The following is an 18584-nucleotide window of genomic DNA, read 5'->3' on the forward strand; positions in this document are numbered from 1 at the left end:
GGGCCAGATTTGACACAGATGGGTCTACGTGGGGCTGAGCCATGCGTGTTATAAAATGTATTGCCAAGTAGTGGAGCAGAGGTCCATCAGCGGCTCTTAGCCACATATTTTGCCCACTCGGCTCTGCTTCTGCCGGTCAAAGGGAGAGACAAAGAACCCTGCAGGGGGGTGTGGAGTGAGGGCTGCCCTCACCCTGGCAGCTGGCAATAGGCCCGAGCCCCCTTCTTTAACACTTTAGTTTCACTGGGCATTGCCAGCTGCAGGGCCTGAAATATTCATTCATTTCCAATACAAAAGATGAGAAGAGCCCAGCGGTATCAGACCACTGAGGGTCCATGGAGTCCGGCGTTTTGTTGTCTCATGCAGCAGTCAAGCATTTCTTCTGGTGGTCCAACAACAGGGCACAGAGGCTGAGGATGTCCCCTGATCTTGCCTCCTGGCTGTGGGATTCAGAGGTTGACTGCCACTGAACATGGAGGTTCCCTTAAGTCACCATGGCCAGTAGCCACTGAGAGACCTCCCTTCTGGGAATCCAACCCCGTTTTAGGAGCTGTCTATGCCTGTGGCCTTTTCCACGTCCTCTGCACTTCACTGCACTTTGAGTCCGGGGGAGGGGGGGGGCAAACTCGCTTAGTGGAAGAGCCACATGGAAAAAGCATCAGATGTTTGAAAGCTGCAAGATGGATGGATGGATGGAAGAGAGGGAGGGAGGGAGAGAAGGGAGGGAAGGAAAGAAGGGAAGGAGAAAGGGAAGGAAGGGAGGGAGGGAAGGAAGGGAGGGAGGGAAGGAGGGAGGGAGGGAAGGAAGGAAGGAAGGCAGGAAGGGAGGGAGGGAGGAAAGGAGGGAGGGAGAGAAGGAAGGAAGGAAGGAAGGAAGGAAGGAAGGAAGGAAGGAAGGAAGGAAGGGAGGGAGGGAGGGAGGGAGGGAAGGAAGGAAGGCAGGAAGGAAGGAAGGAAGGGAGGGAGGGGGGAGGAGGAAGGAAGGAAGGAAGGAAGGGAAGGAAGGAAGGGAGGGAGGGAAGGAAGGAAGGCAGGGAGGGAGGGGAGGAGGGAGGGAGGGAGGGAAGAAAGGAAGGAAGGAAGTAAAGGAGGGAGGGAAGGAAGGCAGGAAGGGAGGGAGGGAGAGAGGGAAGGAAGGGAGGGAGGGAGGGGAGGAGGGAGGGAAGGAAGGAAGGAAGGAAGGAAGGAAGGAAGGAAGGAAGGAAGGAAGGAAGGAAGGAAGGAAGGGAGGGAGGGAGGGAGGGAGGGAGGGAGATGGGGAGGGAGGGAGATGGGGAGGGAAGGAGAGGTGGAAAGAAAGCAACTTTAAATTTAAATGTATTCTCCAAGCCGCCAGCTGGCTTGGAGAAGTGACTGGAAGAGAGGAATGCCTTCTCCAAGCTGGCCAATGGGGTGGTGGGGTCTTTGAGAGCCACACAGTATGTGCGAAAGAGCCACACGTGGCTCCCAAGCCTCAGTTTGGCCTCCCCCGTTCTAGTGTTTGAGGAGAGGGCAAAAAGAGTTCTCTCTGTGAGCTCCCTCCATTCCAACCTTTCAACGGCGCTGACTTTTGTCCTGAACGCCAAATCTGCGCGTTCTGCTAACTCTGACCAAGTCGCCCAGCCTCGATCCCCCTGCGTTTCCCCGTCTTCTTCTCCGAGATGGGTCAGGAGAGCTTAGCTAGAAGGTGGGCAGGTTTCCCAACTGAGGCCCCCCCCTCCGACACGGGAAGTCACGATAACGGGAAAGCGAGCGAGGGACGGGCAGCCCCTCTTACCTGAGATTTTAATCTTCTTCACTGTTTTGTTGGTGTTGTTCGTTACGTGGACGTTAACGTTGATGGGTTCTCCGTGGTAGTAAATCTGTACAAAGGACAAGGAGAAAATGTTGTGAATGACGGAATCGGGAAGGCAGGGAGGGGAGGGGGGGCATCTTGCAGAGAATAACTGGAGGCCGGAGGGACCGGAAAGCCCCTGCGGGTGGCGTCGTTTGCACAAAAGGCGGGATGACACAAGCGGTCAAGCTCAGACTCAGGAACACACGCAGCTGCCTTCTACTGAATCAGACCTTGGGTCCATCTAAGCCAGTATTGTCTGCTCGGACTGGCAACCGCTGTAGAAGGTCTTAGGCTGAGGTCTTCCCCATCACATATTCCCTTGTCCTTTTAACTGGAGGTGTGGGGGATTGAATGGGGGGCCTTCTGCATGCCAAGCAGAGCCTCCACCACTGAGCCAGGGTCTCAGGTGAAGGTCTTTCTCTCCAGGGTCTCAGGCTGAGGTCTTTCCCATCACCTCCTGCCTGGTCCCTTTAACTGGAGATGCCGAGGATTGAACCTGGGACCTTCTGCATGCCAAGCAGAGACTCTACCACTAAACCACAGCCTCACTCTACAGCATTCCAGGGTCTCAGGCTGAGGTATTCCCATCACCTCCTGCCCGGTCCTTTCCCCTGGAGATGCTGGGGATTGAACCTGGGACCTTCTGCATGCCAAGCAGATGCTCTACCACTGAGCCACTGAGGTTCTTTCCCATCCCCTCCTGCCTGGTCCTTTAAATCGGAGATGCCGGGGATTGAACCTGGGACCTTCTGCATGCCAAGCAGATGCTCTGCCCCTGAGCCACTGAGGTTCTTTCCCATCACCTCCTGCCTGGTCCTCTTAACTGGAGTTGCCGGGGATTGAACCTGGGACCTTCTGCATGCCAAGCAGAGGCTCTGCCACTGAGCCACTGAGATGCTTTCCCATCACCTCCTGCCTGGTCCCTTTAACTGGAGATGCCGGGGATTGAACCTGGGACCTTCTGCGTGCCAAGCAGAAACTCTACCACTGAACCACTGAGGTCTTTCCCATCACCTCCTGCCTGGTCCTCTTAACTGGAGTTGCCGGGGATTGAACCTGGGACCTTCTGCATGCCAAGAAGATGTTCTGCCACTGAACCACTGAGGTTCTTTCCCATCCCCTCCTGCCTGGTTCCTTTAACTGGAGATGCCGGGGATTGAACCTGGGACCTTCCGCATGCCAAGCAGAGGCTCTGCCCCTGAGCCACTGAGGTTCTTTCCCATCACCTCCTGCCTGGTCCTTTTAACTGGAGATGCTGGGTATTGAACCTGGGACCTTCTGCAGGCCAAGCAGAGGCTCTGCCCCTGAGCCACTGAGCTTCTTTCCCATCACCTCCTGCCTGGCCCTCTTAAATGGAGATGCCAGGGATTGAACCTGGGACCTTCTGCATGCCAAGCAGATGCTCTGCCACTGAGGTTCTTTCCCATCACCTCCTGCCTGGTCCCTTTAACGGAGATTCCGGGGATTGAACCTGGGACCTTCTGCATGCCAAGCAGAGGCTCTGCCTCTGAGCCACGGCCCCTTTACAGCCTCAGGAGCCCCAGAAGGGCCTGTCCTCGCAGCCAGCCAGAGTACCTCCTTGTCCAGGGATGCCTCCAGATGCAGGGGTTTGTCAGACATGAGGAACTGCCTAGTGGTCTCCGCCATGGGCTGGGGTCCTGGCCGCTCTGGTGCATACTGGACCTTGCGGATCACCAAGCGCACGGAGTTCCTGTAGGGAGCACGGAGAATTAGATTGCGGCTCGCTTGGGAGACGTCCCCCCCCCAAGGGAGGCTGGGAATTGTAGTTTCAGGGAAAGCGGAACGAAGGCTGTCTACAGAAGCTGCAGCACCTTCAGAACATACGACGTGCCCTGTGGGAAGACACCCAAGGCCAGATGTGGCTCTTCCACACATATTGCGTGGCTCTTGAAGCCCCCACTGCCTCACTGGGTGGCTTGGAGAAGGCATTTCTCTCTTTAAATCACTTCTCCAATGCCAAGCCAGCTAGTGGCTTAGAGAATGCATTTAAAGTTAATGTTGCTTTCTTTCCACCTCGCTCTCACTCCTCCCTCCCCCATTTTCCTTCCTTCCCTCCCTCCCTCCTTCCTCCCTTCCTTCCCTCCCGCCTGCTTTCAAACATCTGACATCCATGCCTTGGAGCTCTCAAACATCTCCTTCCTTCCTTCCTTCCTTCCTTCCTTCCTTCCTTCCTTCCTTCCTTCCTTCCTTCCTTCCTTCCTTCCTTCCTTCCTTCCTTCCTTCCTTCCTTCATCTGACATCCATGCCTTGGAGCTCTCAAACATCTCCCTCCTTCCTTCCTTCCATCCCTCCTTCCTTCCCTTCTTCCTTCCCTCCTTCCCTTCTTCCTTGCTGCTTCCAAACATCTGACATCCATGCCTTGGGGCTCTCAAACATTCCCCTCCTTCCTTCCTTCCTTCCTTCCTTCCTTCCTTCCTTCCTTCCTGCCTGCCTGCCTGCTTTCAAACATCTGCCATTCATGTCTTGTGGCTTTCAAATATCTGGCATTTCTTCTATGTGGCTCTTACGTTTAACAAGTCTGGCCACCCCCAACCCAGACCATAAAATATTATGCAGCATGTAATTCATAGAAAGGGGAGGGGATTTGAATCCAGCTCTCCCTGATTTTAGTCTCAAATTCTAGCACTATACCACCCAGCACAATGGTAATAGGAAATCCTAATATCTCCCCCCTCAAAAAAAAAAAAGAGCCCCGTGGCGCAGAGTGTTAAAGCTGCAGTAATGCAGTCCTAAGCTCTGCTCACGACCTGAGTTTGATCTCTGGCAGAAGCTGGGTTTTCAGGTAGCTGGCTGGAGGTTGACTCAGACTTCCATCCTTCCGAGGTCGGTCAAATGAGTCCCCAGCTTGCTGGGGGGTGGGGAGTGTAGGTGACTGGGGAAGGCAATGGCAAACCACCCCGTAAAAAAGTCTGCCGTGAAAACGTTGTGAGAGCAACATCACCCCAGAGTCGGAAACAACTGGGGCTTGCACAGGGGACCTTTCCTTTCCCCCCCGCCCCCCCCCCCCCAAAAGCCATACTGCTGCCATAGATGGCGCTGCAACTGGATGTCATTTCACAGACGCACGCACACCCCCCCCAGATGGGGCTACAGATTCGAATGCACCCCCTTCCCAAGCTAAGGCAGTAGAAGGAGTGACCTGGCACACCTCTTGTGGATCTTCTCCTCCAGGTTCTCTGCACAGAAAGCTTTCACCTCGTAGTCGACGCCACACGCCTAGGGAAGAGAAGGGCACAGACGTTGCTGGAGATCAGGGGCAGTCGAAAAGACCACGAGATGAAGAAGAAGGAGAAGAAGGAAGAAGGAGAAGAAGGAAGAAGGCGAAGAAAGAAGAAGGAAGAAGAAAGAAGAAGAAGATGATGATATTGGACTTATATTTATAGAGAATCAGTTTGGTGTAGTGGTTAAGTGTGCAGACTCTTATCAGGGAAAACCGGATTTGATTCCCCATTCCTCCACTTGCAGCTGCTGGAATGGCCTTGGGTCAGCCAGAGCTCTCTTATCTGGGAGAACCGGGTTTGATTCCCCACTCCTCCACTTGCACCTGCTGGAATGGCCTTGGGTCAGCCATAGCACTCTTATCTGGGAGAACCGGGTTTGATTTCCCACTCCTCCACTTGCACCTGCTGGAATGGCCTTGGGTCAGTCATAGCTCTCTTATCTGGGAGAACCGGGTTTGATTCCCCACTCCTCCACTTGCACCTGCTGGAATGGCCTTGGGTCAGCCATAACTCTTGGAGTTGTTCTTGAAAGGTCAGCTTCTGTGAAAGCTCTCTCAGCCCCACCCACTTCACAGGGTGTCTGTTGTGGGGGAGGAAGGTAAAGGAGATTGCGAGCTGCTCTGAGACTCTGAGATTCGGAGTGGAGGGCAGGATATAAATCCAATTATCTTCTTATAGCCTGCCCTATACTCTGAATCTCAGAGTAGTCACGATTTCCTTTACCTTCCCCCCACCCCACAACAGACACCCTGTGAGGTGGGTGGGGCTGAGAGAGCTCTCCCAGAAGCTGCCCTTTCAAGGACAACCTCTGCAATAGCTCTGGGTGACCCAAGGCCATTCCAACAGCTGCAAGTGGAGGAGTGGGGAATCAAACCCGGTTCCCACAAATAAGAGTCCGCGCACTTAACCACTACATCAAACTGACTCTCACAAGAAGACTGTAGATTTATATCCTGCCCTATACTCTGAATCTCAGAGTGGTCAAAATCTCCTTTACCTTCCCGCCACCCACAACTATCACTCTGTGAGGTGGGTGGGGCTAAGGGAGCTCTGACAGAAGCTGCCCTTTCAAGGACAACTCCTACGAGAGCTATGGCTGACCCAAGGCCATTCCAGCAGCTGCAAGTGGAGGAGTGGGGAATCAAACCCGGTTCTCCCAGAAGAGAGCTCTGGCTGACCCAAGGCCATTCCAGCAGCTGCAAGTGGAGGAGTGGGGAATCATACCCGGTTCTCCCAGATAAGAGAGCTCTGGCTGAGCCAAGGCCATTCCAGCAGCTGCCAGTGGAGGAGTGGGGAATCAAACCCGGTTCTCCCAGATAAGAGAGCTCTGGCTGACCCAAGGCCATCCAGCAGCTGCAAGTGGAGGAGTGGGGAATCAAACCCGGTTCTCCCAGATAAGAGAGCTCTGGCTGGCCCAAGGCCATTCCAGCAGCTGCAAGTGGAGGAGTGGGGAATCAAACCCGGTTCTCCCAGATAAGAGAGCTCTGGCTGACCCAAGGCCATTCCAGCAGCTGCAAGTGGAGGAGTGGGGAATCAAACCTGGTTCTCCCAGATAAGAGAGCTCTGGCTGACCCAAGGCCATTCCAGCAGCTGCAAGTGGAGGAGGGGGGGAATCAAACGCGGTTCTCCCAGATAAGAGAGCTATGGCTGACCCAAGGCGATTCCAGCAGCTGCAAGTGGAGGAGTGGGGAATCAAACCCGGTTCTCCCAGATAAGAGTCCGCACATTTAACCACTATACCAAACTGGCTCTCTAATCATGCGGGATCAGACTATCATATGTGGTGGACTTGTAATAGGGTCCACAAATTTTGGATTGAGGTTCATACTTTTTTTGCAATCCATTCTGAACATTACTATACCATTTAAACCTGACATGTTTCTGCTGAATTGTGTATCTGATGAAATGGGCAGAGACCATAAATATTTTATACTACATGTTATAACAGCTGCTAGAATAGTATACGCAGCGACATGGAAGACTTCCAAAATTCCAATGATGTAAGATTGGACAGCAAAAATTATGGACTGCGCTGAAATGGACAAACTGACAAATATACTGAAGAGTAAAACGGAAGAAGAACGTACGGGATCGTGGGAGACGTTTTATGACTGGTTAAAACTCAAACACATAGATGTGAATAATGTAAGATAAAGGTCTACAGATGAAAAAAAAAGACTTTAAAAATGATTTGAGTAGGTATGTGTGCAGAATAATAAAAAAGATTTTTATCTCATGATTTCTGTATTTCCCACCCAACCCCCATTCCTTTTCATATATTCAGGTGGAATTCTAGCAAGAGCTCCTTTGCATATTAGGCCACACACCCCTGATGTAGCCAATCCTCCAACAACTTATAAGGCTCTTTTTTTGTAAGCTCTTGGAGGATTGGCTACATCAGGGAGGGTGTGGCCTAACAGGCAAAGGAGCTCCTGCTAGAATTCCAACCCTGCATATAATTAAAAATGCATCATATAAAAGAAAAGAATACCCGTCCTCTTCAAACTAGAATCTCCCATCCACTCATCCTGTGGACTAACAACCTGTGTTTTACCTTTCCTGTGTCTTCAGGGCCGGGCTGGAGCGTCACGGAACAGGGCAGACTGGGAGGGATCTGAAATTGAAAAGGAGTTGCGTCAGCGATAACCCTGCAGAGCAGGCCGGTCAACCCAAGGCCTGCCGGTTTGCGCCAGCATCTGACTTCTTCATCAGGAATTCTCTGACCCCCCTTGCCTCCTACGGGCGCTCACCGTAAGATGAGCAGGGGGCAACATCCGGAAACGTTCAGCGTCGCGATAAACCAACAACAGTGAAAGAAAAGGGGGGGAGGGGAATCCAGCCCAGTGGTGCAAAATCGATAAGCGTCTCCAGAATAACAAAAGCGTCAAAAATGGAAAACTCAACGACAGCGTAAAAAACCAGGCCGGGGGAAATGGAGGCTGCTGTAAGAGGGAGGGACGGTGGCTCAGTGGTAGAGCATCTGCTTGGGAAGCAGAAGGTCCCAGGTTCAATCCCTGGCATCTCCAAAAAAGGGTCTAGGCAAATAGGTGTGAAAAACCTCAGCTGGAGACCCTGGAGAGCCGCTGCCGGTCTGAGAAGACAATACTGACTTTGATGGACCAAGGGTCTAATTCAGTATAAGGCAGCTTCATATGTTCATATGTTCAAAGTGAAAACAGTCTAGAATTTTCCTGAATGAGCTCTTCGGTCCATCAGTGTTGCCTACTCAGACCAGCAGCCGCTGTCCGGAGCAGGGGTGGCCAAACTGTGGCTCTTTCACACACATTGTGTGGCTCTTGAAGCCTCCACCACCCCATCAGCCAGCTTGAAATCGCTTGAAATCGCTTCTCCAAGCCAGCCAGCAGCTTGGAGAATACATTTAAAATTGCTTTCTCTCCACCTCTCCCTCCTTCCCTCCCTCCCTGTCTTGTGGCTCTCAAACATCTCACATTTATTCTATGCGGCTCTAACGTTAAGCAAGTTTGGCTACCCCTTGTCTAGAGTTTCAGGCAGTGGTCTTTCACGTCACCTCCTACCTGGTCCCACCTCTCCCTCCTTCCCTCCCTCCCTGTCTTGCGGCTCTCAAACATCTGACATTTATTCTATGCGGCTCTAACATTAAGCGAGTTTGGCTACCCCTGGTCTAGAGTCTCAGGCAGTGGTCTTTCACATCACCTCCTGCCTGGTCCTAATAATAATAATAATAATATTTAATTTGTATCCCGTCCTCCCCGCCGAAGCAGGCTTCGGGCGGCTCACAGAGCATAACATAAAATACGTTACAATAATAAAAGCACACTGGTTACACAACCTATTACATGATACAATTCACTTATATATATATTATGACATTCAAACCATCTAATTAAAACCATCAAATTCCATTCCAGCAAATTAGTTTGGTGCTACAGTCTCGAGGTTGCGCATCGTACGATTTTACGTGACGACGGTACGACAGGTTCCACATTAAGAAAAAAGCCATCTGAAAGAGGGTAGTCTTGCAGGCCCTGCGGAACCAGGGAACGCTACGCAAGGCCCGCACCTCTTCTGGTAATTGGTTCCACCAGTGGGGGGCTGTGATCGAAAAGGCCCTGTCTCTTGTAGCTTTCACTTTGGCCTCCTTCGGCCCGGGGACTGTCAATAGATTTTTGTGAACCAGATCTCAGTACCCTCTGGGGAACATATGGGGAGAGACGGCCCCTAAGGAAGGCGGGTCCTTGGCCATATAGGGCTTTAAAGGTAATAACCAGCACCTCGTAACGAACCCGGAACGCAATTGGAAGCCAGTGCAGTTCCCGCAGCCTTAGCTGTATGTGCTCCCATCCAAGTGCCTTTAGATTGGTCAGGATTTAAGCGCCAGCTTGCGCCAAACACTGAAACAGCTTGGAACCCTTCCCATATACACCCCGGAGGTTGCTTCGCTCGGCCTCCCAGGATCTTCTGACAGTTCTCGGCCCAAGAGATGCCCGACTTGCCTCTACCAGGGTCGGGACCTTTTCGGTGTTGGCCCCGACCTGGTAGAATCAGCTCCCTGTGGAGATCCGGACCCTACCTGGCTTGCTGGCCTTTCGTAGGACCTGTACAATGGAGCTGTTCCGCCAGGTTTTTGGATGAGGCGGCGAGCATCTAGCTACTAGACCGGTTGGCCTCTCCCTACGGCCTTACAGAACTGTGGTGTTGTATTGTGGTACTATTTCTGTGCTACACCACCTTGCTGTCGTATCATCTCACTGAATCATCTTGTTGCACTTTCATAGAATCCTAGAGTTGGAAGGGACCTCCAGGGTCATCTAGTCCACCCCCCTGCACAATGTAGGAAACTCACAAACACCTCACCTCAAATTCACAGGATCTTCATTGCTGTCAGATGGCCATCTAGCCTCTGTTGAAAAACCTCCAAGGAAGGAGAGCCCACCACCTCCTGAGTTGGAAGGGACCTCCAGGGTCATCTAGTCCAACCCCCTGCACAATGCAGGAAACTCACAAACACCTCCCCCTAAATTCACAGGATCTTCATTGCTGTCAGATGGCCACCTAGCCTCTGCTTAAAAACCTCCAAGGAAGGAGAATCATAGAAGCCTAGAGTTTAAAGGGACCTCCAGGGTCATCTAGTCCAACCCCCTCTGCACAATGCAGGAAACTCACAAATACCTCCTCCTAAATTCACAGGATCCTCATTGCTGTCAGATGGCCATCTAGCCTCTTGTCTCCAAAGGAAGAAGAGCCCACCACCTCCCAAGGAGGAAGCCTGTTCCACTGAGGAATCGCTCTAACCGTCAGGAAGTTCTTCCTAATGTTGAGATGGAAACTCTTGATTTACTGAAAGTTGAAGCTGGTTTTATTATGATTTCATTGTGACTTTATTTCTGATGTACTCCGCTCTGAGCCCCCAAATGGGAGAACAGGCGGAATATAAAGGAACAAATAATAATAATAATCCTCCCCTTTCGGAAGAGTCATGAAGATCTGGGGGTTCGGGCAGCAGGTGAGAAAGGCTTCCTCGTGTAAGTTGGTTCCAGGAAGGGGGGGGGGGATGACTCTGAAGGGAAGGTCTATTCCCTCGTCCCTGGGGCCTGCCCAAGTGCACCTGGTCAGGTCAGGGGATGGGGGACACCCAGATGCCAAACGAGGTTCAGGAGGGACCGAAGGAAGCAATTCTTCATCAGGAACCAGTGGAACTCACTGCCACAAGCTGCAAGGATGGCAGCCGCTAGGTCAGATGGCTTCAAATGGCCACGTTACGTCCAACTGGGCGAGGAGAGGGCATCAAAGGCTAGCAGGCGTTGCGGCCAACGTCCCCCCTAAGCCGCAGAGTCTTGTGAGCAAAAATTTCCACTTTGTGAGCTACTGGCATTGGAGTTGTGAGCCACTGCATAAATTACTGTGCTCTGGGCTCATCCTTTCTGAGCGAAGACAAAAATCTGCGAGCCGGAGGCTAAAAATCTGTGAGCTCGCTCCTGCTAACTCAGCTTAGAGGGAATATTGGTTGTGGCATCTGATTGCTTCACCAATTTTTTTCTGGCTGATTCAGTTCACAGCACTTGCCAACCGCCAGCGATCTCTGTTTCAAGATCCGCGTGGGCAGCCGTGTTGATAGAAAGCAGCAGAGCAAAGGAAAGCGTCAAGCCGCACCTTCAAGACGAACAAAGTTCTATTCAGGGTGGAAGCTTTTGTATTTAGGACCGCTTGCCATTCCATACTATTGTCTGACGAAGTGTTTCTTCTAGCACACGAAAGCTGACGTTCTGAATAAAACTTTCGTCGGCCTTAAAGGTACCGCTGGACTCTTGCTTTGATCTCTGTTTCAGATTACTTGTATCTTTGGCAGTTACTTGGAACAGTTAACACCAAAGTTAATTGAACCAAGTGGGCAGCCGTATTGGTCTGAAGCTGTAGAAGAAGAAGACGACGTCTGCAGATTTATGCCCCGCCCTTCTCTCTGAATCAGAGACTCAGAGCAGCTTACAATCGCCTACATCTTCTCCCCCCACAACAGACACCCGGTGAGGTGGGTGGAGCTGGGAGGGCTCTCACAGCAGCTGCCCTTTCAAGGACAGAGTCTCAGAGCGGCTCACAATCTCCTACGTCTTCTCCCCCCACAACAGACACTCTGTGAGGTGGGTGGGGCTGAGAGGGCTCTCACAGCAGCTGCCCTTTCAAGGACAACTCCTGCGAGAGCTATGGCTGACCCAAGCAGGTGCAAGTGGAGGAGTGGGGAATCAAACCCGGTTCTCCCAGATAAGAGAGCTCTGGCTGACCCAAGGCCATTCCAGCAGCTACAAGTGGAGGAGTGGGGAATCAAACCAGGTTCTCCCAGATAAGAGAGCTATGGCTGCCCCAAGGCCATTCCAGCAGCTGCAAGTGGAGGAGTGGGGAATGAAACCCGGTTCTCCCAGATAAGAGAGCTATGGCTGACCCAAGGCCATTCCAGCAGGTGCAAGTGGAGGAGTGGGGAATCAAACCCGGTTCTCCCAGATAAGAGAGCTATGGCTGACCAAAGGCCATTCCAGCAGCTGCAAGTGGAGGAGTGGGGAATCAAACCCGGTTCTCCCAGATAAGAGAGCTCTGGCTGACCCAAGGCCATTCTAGCAGCTGCAAGTGGAGAAGTGGGGAATCAAACCCGGTTCTCCCAAATAAGAGAGCTCTGGCTGACCCAAGGCCATTCCAGCAGGTGCAAGTGGAGGAGTGGGGAATCAAACCCAGTTCTCCCAGATGAGAGTCCACGCACTTAAGCACTACACCAGGGGTCCTCAAACTTTTAAAATAGGGGGCCAGTTCGCTGTCCCTCAGACTGTTGGAGGGCCGGACTGCCGTTACTGTACAAGGCCGCGGGCCGTCAGTTCTCCGTCTTCTGCATCTCTCTCCCTTCCCCACACCACACACCCCAGCCTGGGAACTCACCTCACCTCGGTATCACCTCACACTCTGTCTCCGCCGCCTCAGCCCAGTGCCGGAAGTGTGCGTCGCTAACGCGAGTTTAGGTCGAACGTCACTTCCGGTCTGATTTTGCCATAACCCGGCGGGCCGCATAAACGTCCTCAGCGGGCCGCATCTGGCCCGCGGGCCGTAGTTTGAGGACCCCTGCACTACATCAAACTGGCTCTACTTGTAGAATAAAGTAGGAGTCCAGTGCACCTTTAAGACCAACACAGTTTTATTCAGAACATAAGCTTTCGTGTGCTTCAACCCTTCATCAGACAAGGAGTCAGGTACAGTGAGCAGAGCTACACATAGCTGATAGTAACAAAAGTTAATTGTTAAAGATTGTTCAAGAGTTAAAGATTGGCCTTTATCAAGTTTCATCAAATGTTAACTCCTATCCACCTGCTGACTGGCTCGTCTGCATTTGTGCTGACTATCTCATATTTAGCTGCTATGAACCAATCAGCCATCTGGACAGCGATCACATGGTTTACGATATGCCCCTGCCGATTGGCTCATCTGCACTCGTTTCGATTACCTCATATTTAGCTAAGAACCCATCAGTCAGCTGGGTAGTGAGTGCATGATTCATGACAGAATCGATGTAGAGGAAGAGAAGATTGATATTTTTTTTTCTATAAACATGCACTACTGTGATAAGCAAATCAGATTTCTCTGGATGGAAGTCTCCACAGATGAGATTTCTGGGTGTGCGCGACCTGGGCTTATTCGATAATCCTTCAAGCACTGAGACAAAAACCTGAAACCCGGTTTGCTTTTGAAAATATGACTCGCTGTAATAAGATTAAGCAATGTTAGGAATTTTGATAATTTTAGCACTTGTTTTTTTTAAAAAAAAAAACCTGTACGGTTAATTTTCACATGCCTGTACTTCTTATGCCCTGCATATCAATGAGAATGGTTTCTTTTTCCGATAAAGGATAAAGTCTCTGCAGGTTTTTGGTCGGGTGTGTGCTGGTTGCAGCTCCAAGAACAGAGCACACATCTAATTCGTTTTTCTTATCAGATTTAAAAAGCTGACAGACAGCCTCTAACAGAAATATCCTAGAGAACTCTGCTGCTGAACGTTTTGAATAGGCAAAGTTCATTTAGAAATGTTTAGTACAGATTCTCTAATGGGGTGTGGACGGAGGTCATTCAATAGAAAAAAGAGGTGCCAAAGCCTCATTAGCTCAACTAATTGGCATAAAAAGATATTGGATTTATATCCCGCCCTATACTCTGAAACTCAAGAGTCTCAGAGCGGTCACAATCTCCTTTACCCCCCCCCCCCTCCGCCAACAGACACCCTGTGAGGTAGGTGGAGCTGAGAGAGCTCTCCTAGAAGCTGCCCTTTCAAGGACAGCTCTGTGATTCCAAAGCTGCGCATACAATGTCCTCGCAGCTGAGAGCAAGTACCAAATTAAAGTCCTGTCTTCCTTTGGAAATTTTTCTAATTGCAATCCAAGCAAAAAAGTCTCTGCAATTTTCTTGAAGTCATAACCCAAAATTTTGGAGATTTCTTGTTGTATCATATTCCAATACTCCTTCGCTTTTTCACAAGTCCATCACATATGAAAGAAAGAACCTTCATGTTTTTTACATTTCCAACATCTATCCGACATCTTTTTGCTCATCCTAGCCAGCTTTTTCGGAGTCATGTACCACCTATACATCATCTTAAAACAATTCTCCTTAATACTCTGACAAGTTGAGATCTTCATCGAGTTCTTCCAAAGGTGCTCCCACGTATCCATTTGTATTTCTCTATTCACATTAATTGCCCATTTTACCATTTGAGATTTTACTACTTCTTCTTCTGTAAACCATTTCAATAGTAATTTATATACTTTCGATATTAATTTTTCATTATCTCCAAGCAGGACCCTTTCCAGTTTTCCAAGGAAAAATACCGGAGAAATGGGATTGGATTGTGAAAGTTTTATCGTGGAGTAAAATGGACAAATTAACTAAAACCTTAAAAGACTATGACTTAGACTTATTCAAAAAGGAGTGGAAGAAATTCAAAGGATATATGGAGAAAGAGTGGCACATAAAAAGACATTGGACAATTTTTTAGTATTAACTAAAATGATTATATTTTGATAGATTAGTGGTACCTTTAGAATTGAATTCAAATTTATAACTTCGGGGAAGTCAATATTGGAGGGAGGGGGGGTGAAATATCATATGGTTTAGGGTAAGAAAAAGATATTAAATATTGTAACCATGTGTTACTAATAAATGGTTAAAACACAAGCACAGCTCTGTGAGAGCTATGGCTGATCCGATGCCATTCCAGCAGCTGCAAGTGGAGGTGTGGGGATTCGCTTACCTTCTCTATCCCATGCATAAGAACAGAGAAAAGTGATAGCTTCACTTCATGGGAGCTGGACATTGTGCTTCTATTGATACAGCCCAAAATTACATTGGCCTTTTTAGCCACCGCATCACACAGCTGACACATGTTCAGCGTCTCTCTTAAACCACACTGTATAGTTACTCTTCTGCCTATCCTATGCATCTCTTTCGGGTTGCTATCTCTCACCCGACTGGAGGATCCACTTACACCACAATTTCAAGCGGGGGTCCCCAAACTTTTTGAGCCCGAAGGCACCTTTGCAATTCTGACCCAGTGTGGTAGATGTTCAGCCACAAAATGGCTGCCACAGAAGGCGGAGCCAACCAGAAAATGGCTGCTGCGGATCTCCAATCACACAAAGAAGATCTTTCCTTTCTTAAACCTCTGCACAGCTAATCAGATCCCCAATGGCCAATCAGAAACCTTCCTGAGCAAAAGCCGAACCTGGCCCTGGTCACTTTCTAAAAACTTCTTTTGGGGGGGGGGTGGGATGGAGAAAATTATGTCTGGGGCAGTGACGTTCTGTCTTCTTGGTGCTTGAGGGCAAAAGGGAGAGGGCTTCTGGAGTTCTGGCCCCACTAGTGGACCTCCTGATAGCTCCTGAGTTTTGGCCACTGTGTGACACATAGTGTTGGACTGAATGGGCCATTGGCCTGATCCAACAGGGCTTCTCTCATGTTCTTATGTCTGCAGCAAAGATGCTCTGTCTTCTTGGTGCTTGCGGGGGGAGGGGCACAGTGGGAGGGCTTCTAGTGTCTTGGCCCCACTGGTGGACCTCCTGATGGCACCTGGGTTTTTTTGGCCACTGTGTGACACCGATTGTTGTACTGGATGGGCCACTGATCTAACCCAACATGGCTTCTCTTATGTTCTTATGTCTGGGGCAGTGATGCTCTGTATTCTTGGTGCTTGGGCAGGGGGCACAGTGGGAAGGGCTTCTAGTGTCTTGGCCCCACTGGTGGACCTCCTGATGGCACCTGGTTTTTTGGCCACTGTGTGACACAGAGTGTTGGACTGGATGGGCCATTGGCCTAATCCAACATGGCTTCTCTTATGTTCTTATGTGACACAGAGTGTTGGACTGGAGGGGCCACTGGCCAGATCCAACATGGTTTCTCTTATGCTCTTATGTGACACATAGTGTTGGGCTGGAGGGGCCATTGGCCTAATCCAACATGGCTTCTCTTATGTTCTTATGTGACACAGAGTGTTGGACTGGAGGGGCCACTGGCCTGATCCAACAGGGCTTCTCTTATGTTCTTATGTGACACATAGTGTTGGACTGAATGGACCATTGGCCTGATCCAACAGGGTTCCTCTCATGTTCTTATGTCTGCAGCAGAGATGCTCTGTCTTCTTGGTGCTTGGGGGGGGGAGGGGTACAGTGGGAGGGCTTCTAGTGTCCTGGCCCCACTGATGGACCTCCTAATGGCACCTGGGGTTTTTTTGGCCACTGTGTGACACAGAGTGTTGGACTGGATGGGCCATTGGCCTAATCCAACATGGCTTCTCTTATGTTCTTATGTGACACAGAGTGTTGGACTGGAGGGGCCACTGGCCTGATCCAACATGGCTTTTCTTATGTTCTTATGTGACACAGAGTGTTGGACTGGATGAGCCATTGGCCTGATCCAACATGGCTTATCTTATGTTCTTATGTGACACAGAGTGTTGGACTGGAGGGGCCACTGGCCTAATCCAACACGGCTTCTCTTATGTTCTTATGTGACACAGAGTGTTGGACTGGAGGGGCCACTGGCCTGATCCAGCAGGGCTTCTCTTATGTTCGTATGTGACATAGAGTGTTGGACTGGAGGGGCCCCTGGCCTGATCCAACAGGGCTTCTCTTATGTGACACAGAGTGTTGGACTGGAGGGGCCACTGGCCTGATCCAACAGGGCTTCTCTTATGTTCTTATGTGACACAGAGTGTTGGACTGGAGGGGCCACTGGCCTGATCCAACAGGGCTTCTCTTATGTTCTTATGTGACACAGAGTGTTGGACTGGATGGGCCATTGGCCTGATCCAACAGGGCTTCTCTTATGTTCTTATGTGACACAGAGTGTTGGACTGGAGGGGCCCCTGGCCTGATCCAACAGGGCTTCTCTTATGTTCTTATGTGACACAGAGTGTTGGACTGGAGGGGCCACTGGCCTGATCCAACAGAGCTTCTCTTATGTTCTTATGTGACACAGAGCGTTGGACTGGATGGTCCACTGGCCTGATCCAACATGGCTTATCTTATGTTCTTATGTGACACAGAGTGTTGGACTGGAGGGGCCACTGGCCTGATCCAACATGGCTTCTCTTATGTTCTTATGTGACACAGAGTGTTGGACTGGAGGGGCCACTGGCCTGATCCAACATGGCTTCTCTTATGTTCGTATGTGACATAGAGTGTTGGACTGGAGGGGCCCCTGGCCTGATCCAACAGGGCTTCTCTTATGTTCTTATGTGACACAGAGTGTTGGACTGGAGGGGCCACTGGCCTGATCCAACAGGGCTTCTCTTATGTTCTTATGTGACACAGAGTGTTGGACTGGAGGGGCCACTGGCCTGATCCAACATGGCTTCTCTTATGTTCTTATGTCTGGGACAGTCATGCTCTATATCCTTGGTGCTTGGGGGGGGGGGGCACAGTGGGAGGGCTTCTAGTGTCCTGGCCCCACTGATGGACCTCCTGATGGCATCTGTTTTTTTGGCCACAGTGTGACAAAGAGTGTTGGACTGGCCTGGCCACTGGCCTGATCCAGCATGGCTTCTCTTATGTCCTTAAACGAATCTAATGAGAGGGTCCAAACCTGACCTGGTCTTATTTTTACTTGAGCGAAGCTGCCAGGGATATTGTTAAACTCAATTCTTGGAAACATTTTGAGCTTAAAAAGCATCGCTGGATGCGGAACTGGGTCAAGTTAACAGGGAAACAATTTCTCGAGAGGAAACTGGCATGGGAAAAATCTCTCTGAGTCAGAATTCATACCAGAAGCCAAGCCTGGAAAGCGATTAGCACTCTTAATTGAAACCAGATGTAGGGTTAAGGAAGAACAGGAGCAAGAACACATATTGCAGAGACGTTGCCTTTGAAATTGTACCAGATCCCATAAGGCTGACAGAGGCTGGAGAATACCTCAGGACCAATCCTTGGCAAACAGAAATGGTCTCTCTGCAGTGAAAGGGAGAGATGTTGGCTCTGTGGTAGAGCATCTCTTGGTAAGCAGAAGCTCCCAGGTTCAGTCTCCGGCATCTCCAAATAAAAAAGGGTCCAGGCAAACAGGCGTGAAGAACCTCAGCTTGAGAACCCGGAGAGCCATGAATGGGGCTGTGGCTCAATGGTAGAGCATCTGCTTGGTAAGCAGAAGGTCCCAGGTTCAATCCCTGGCAATTCCAACTAAAAAGGGTCCAGGCAAACAGGCATGAAAAGCTCTGCTTGAGACCCTGGAGAAAGAGCTGCTGCCAGTCTGAGTAGACAAGACTGACTCTGATGGACGAGGGTCTGATTCAGTAGAAGGCAGCTTCATAGGTTCAAAGGACAGGCAGCTTGGAAAGCAAAATGAAACCTCCAAGTGTAGAAGCAGTAGTTCTGCTCACCACACATCAACAACAGATATTTTAGCATTGGAAAAAGTGCAATAAAGGGCAACTAGAATGATTCAAGGGTTGGATCCCTATGAAGAAAGGTTAAAGCAATTCGGCCTCTTTAGCCTGGAGAAACGTCGACTGAGGGGTGACATGAGAGAGGTTT

The 18584-nt window shown here is 50.3% G+C and overlaps 1 protein-coding gene across 1 annotated transcript in view; it reads right to left on the reverse strand.

The window, feature by feature from the left end:
- ARRB1 (arrestin beta 1) overlaps nt 1–18584 on the reverse strand; it is a 102886-nt gene that overhangs the window by 20286 nt on the left and 64016 nt on the right. The window contains exons 8-11 of the mRNA XM_060235361.1: nt 7613–7672; nt 4986–5053; nt 3392–3527; nt 1757–1841 (exon numbers count right to left, since the gene is read on the reverse strand). Of these exons, the coding sequence (XP_060091344.1) occupies nt 1757–1841; nt 3392–3527; nt 4986–5053; nt 7613–7672 (349 nt within the window). The remainder of the gene's footprint in view (nt 1–1756; nt 1842–3391; nt 3528–4985; nt 5054–7612; nt 7673–18584) is intronic.

Source organism: Heteronotia binoei, chromosome 3, assembly GCF_032191835.1.
Source record: "Heteronotia binoei isolate CCM8104 ecotype False Entrance Well chromosome 3, APGP_CSIRO_Hbin_v1, whole genome shotgun sequence".
NCBI classification, from domain to species: Eukaryota; Metazoa; Chordata; class Lepidosauria; order Squamata; family Gekkonidae; genus Heteronotia; species Heteronotia binoei.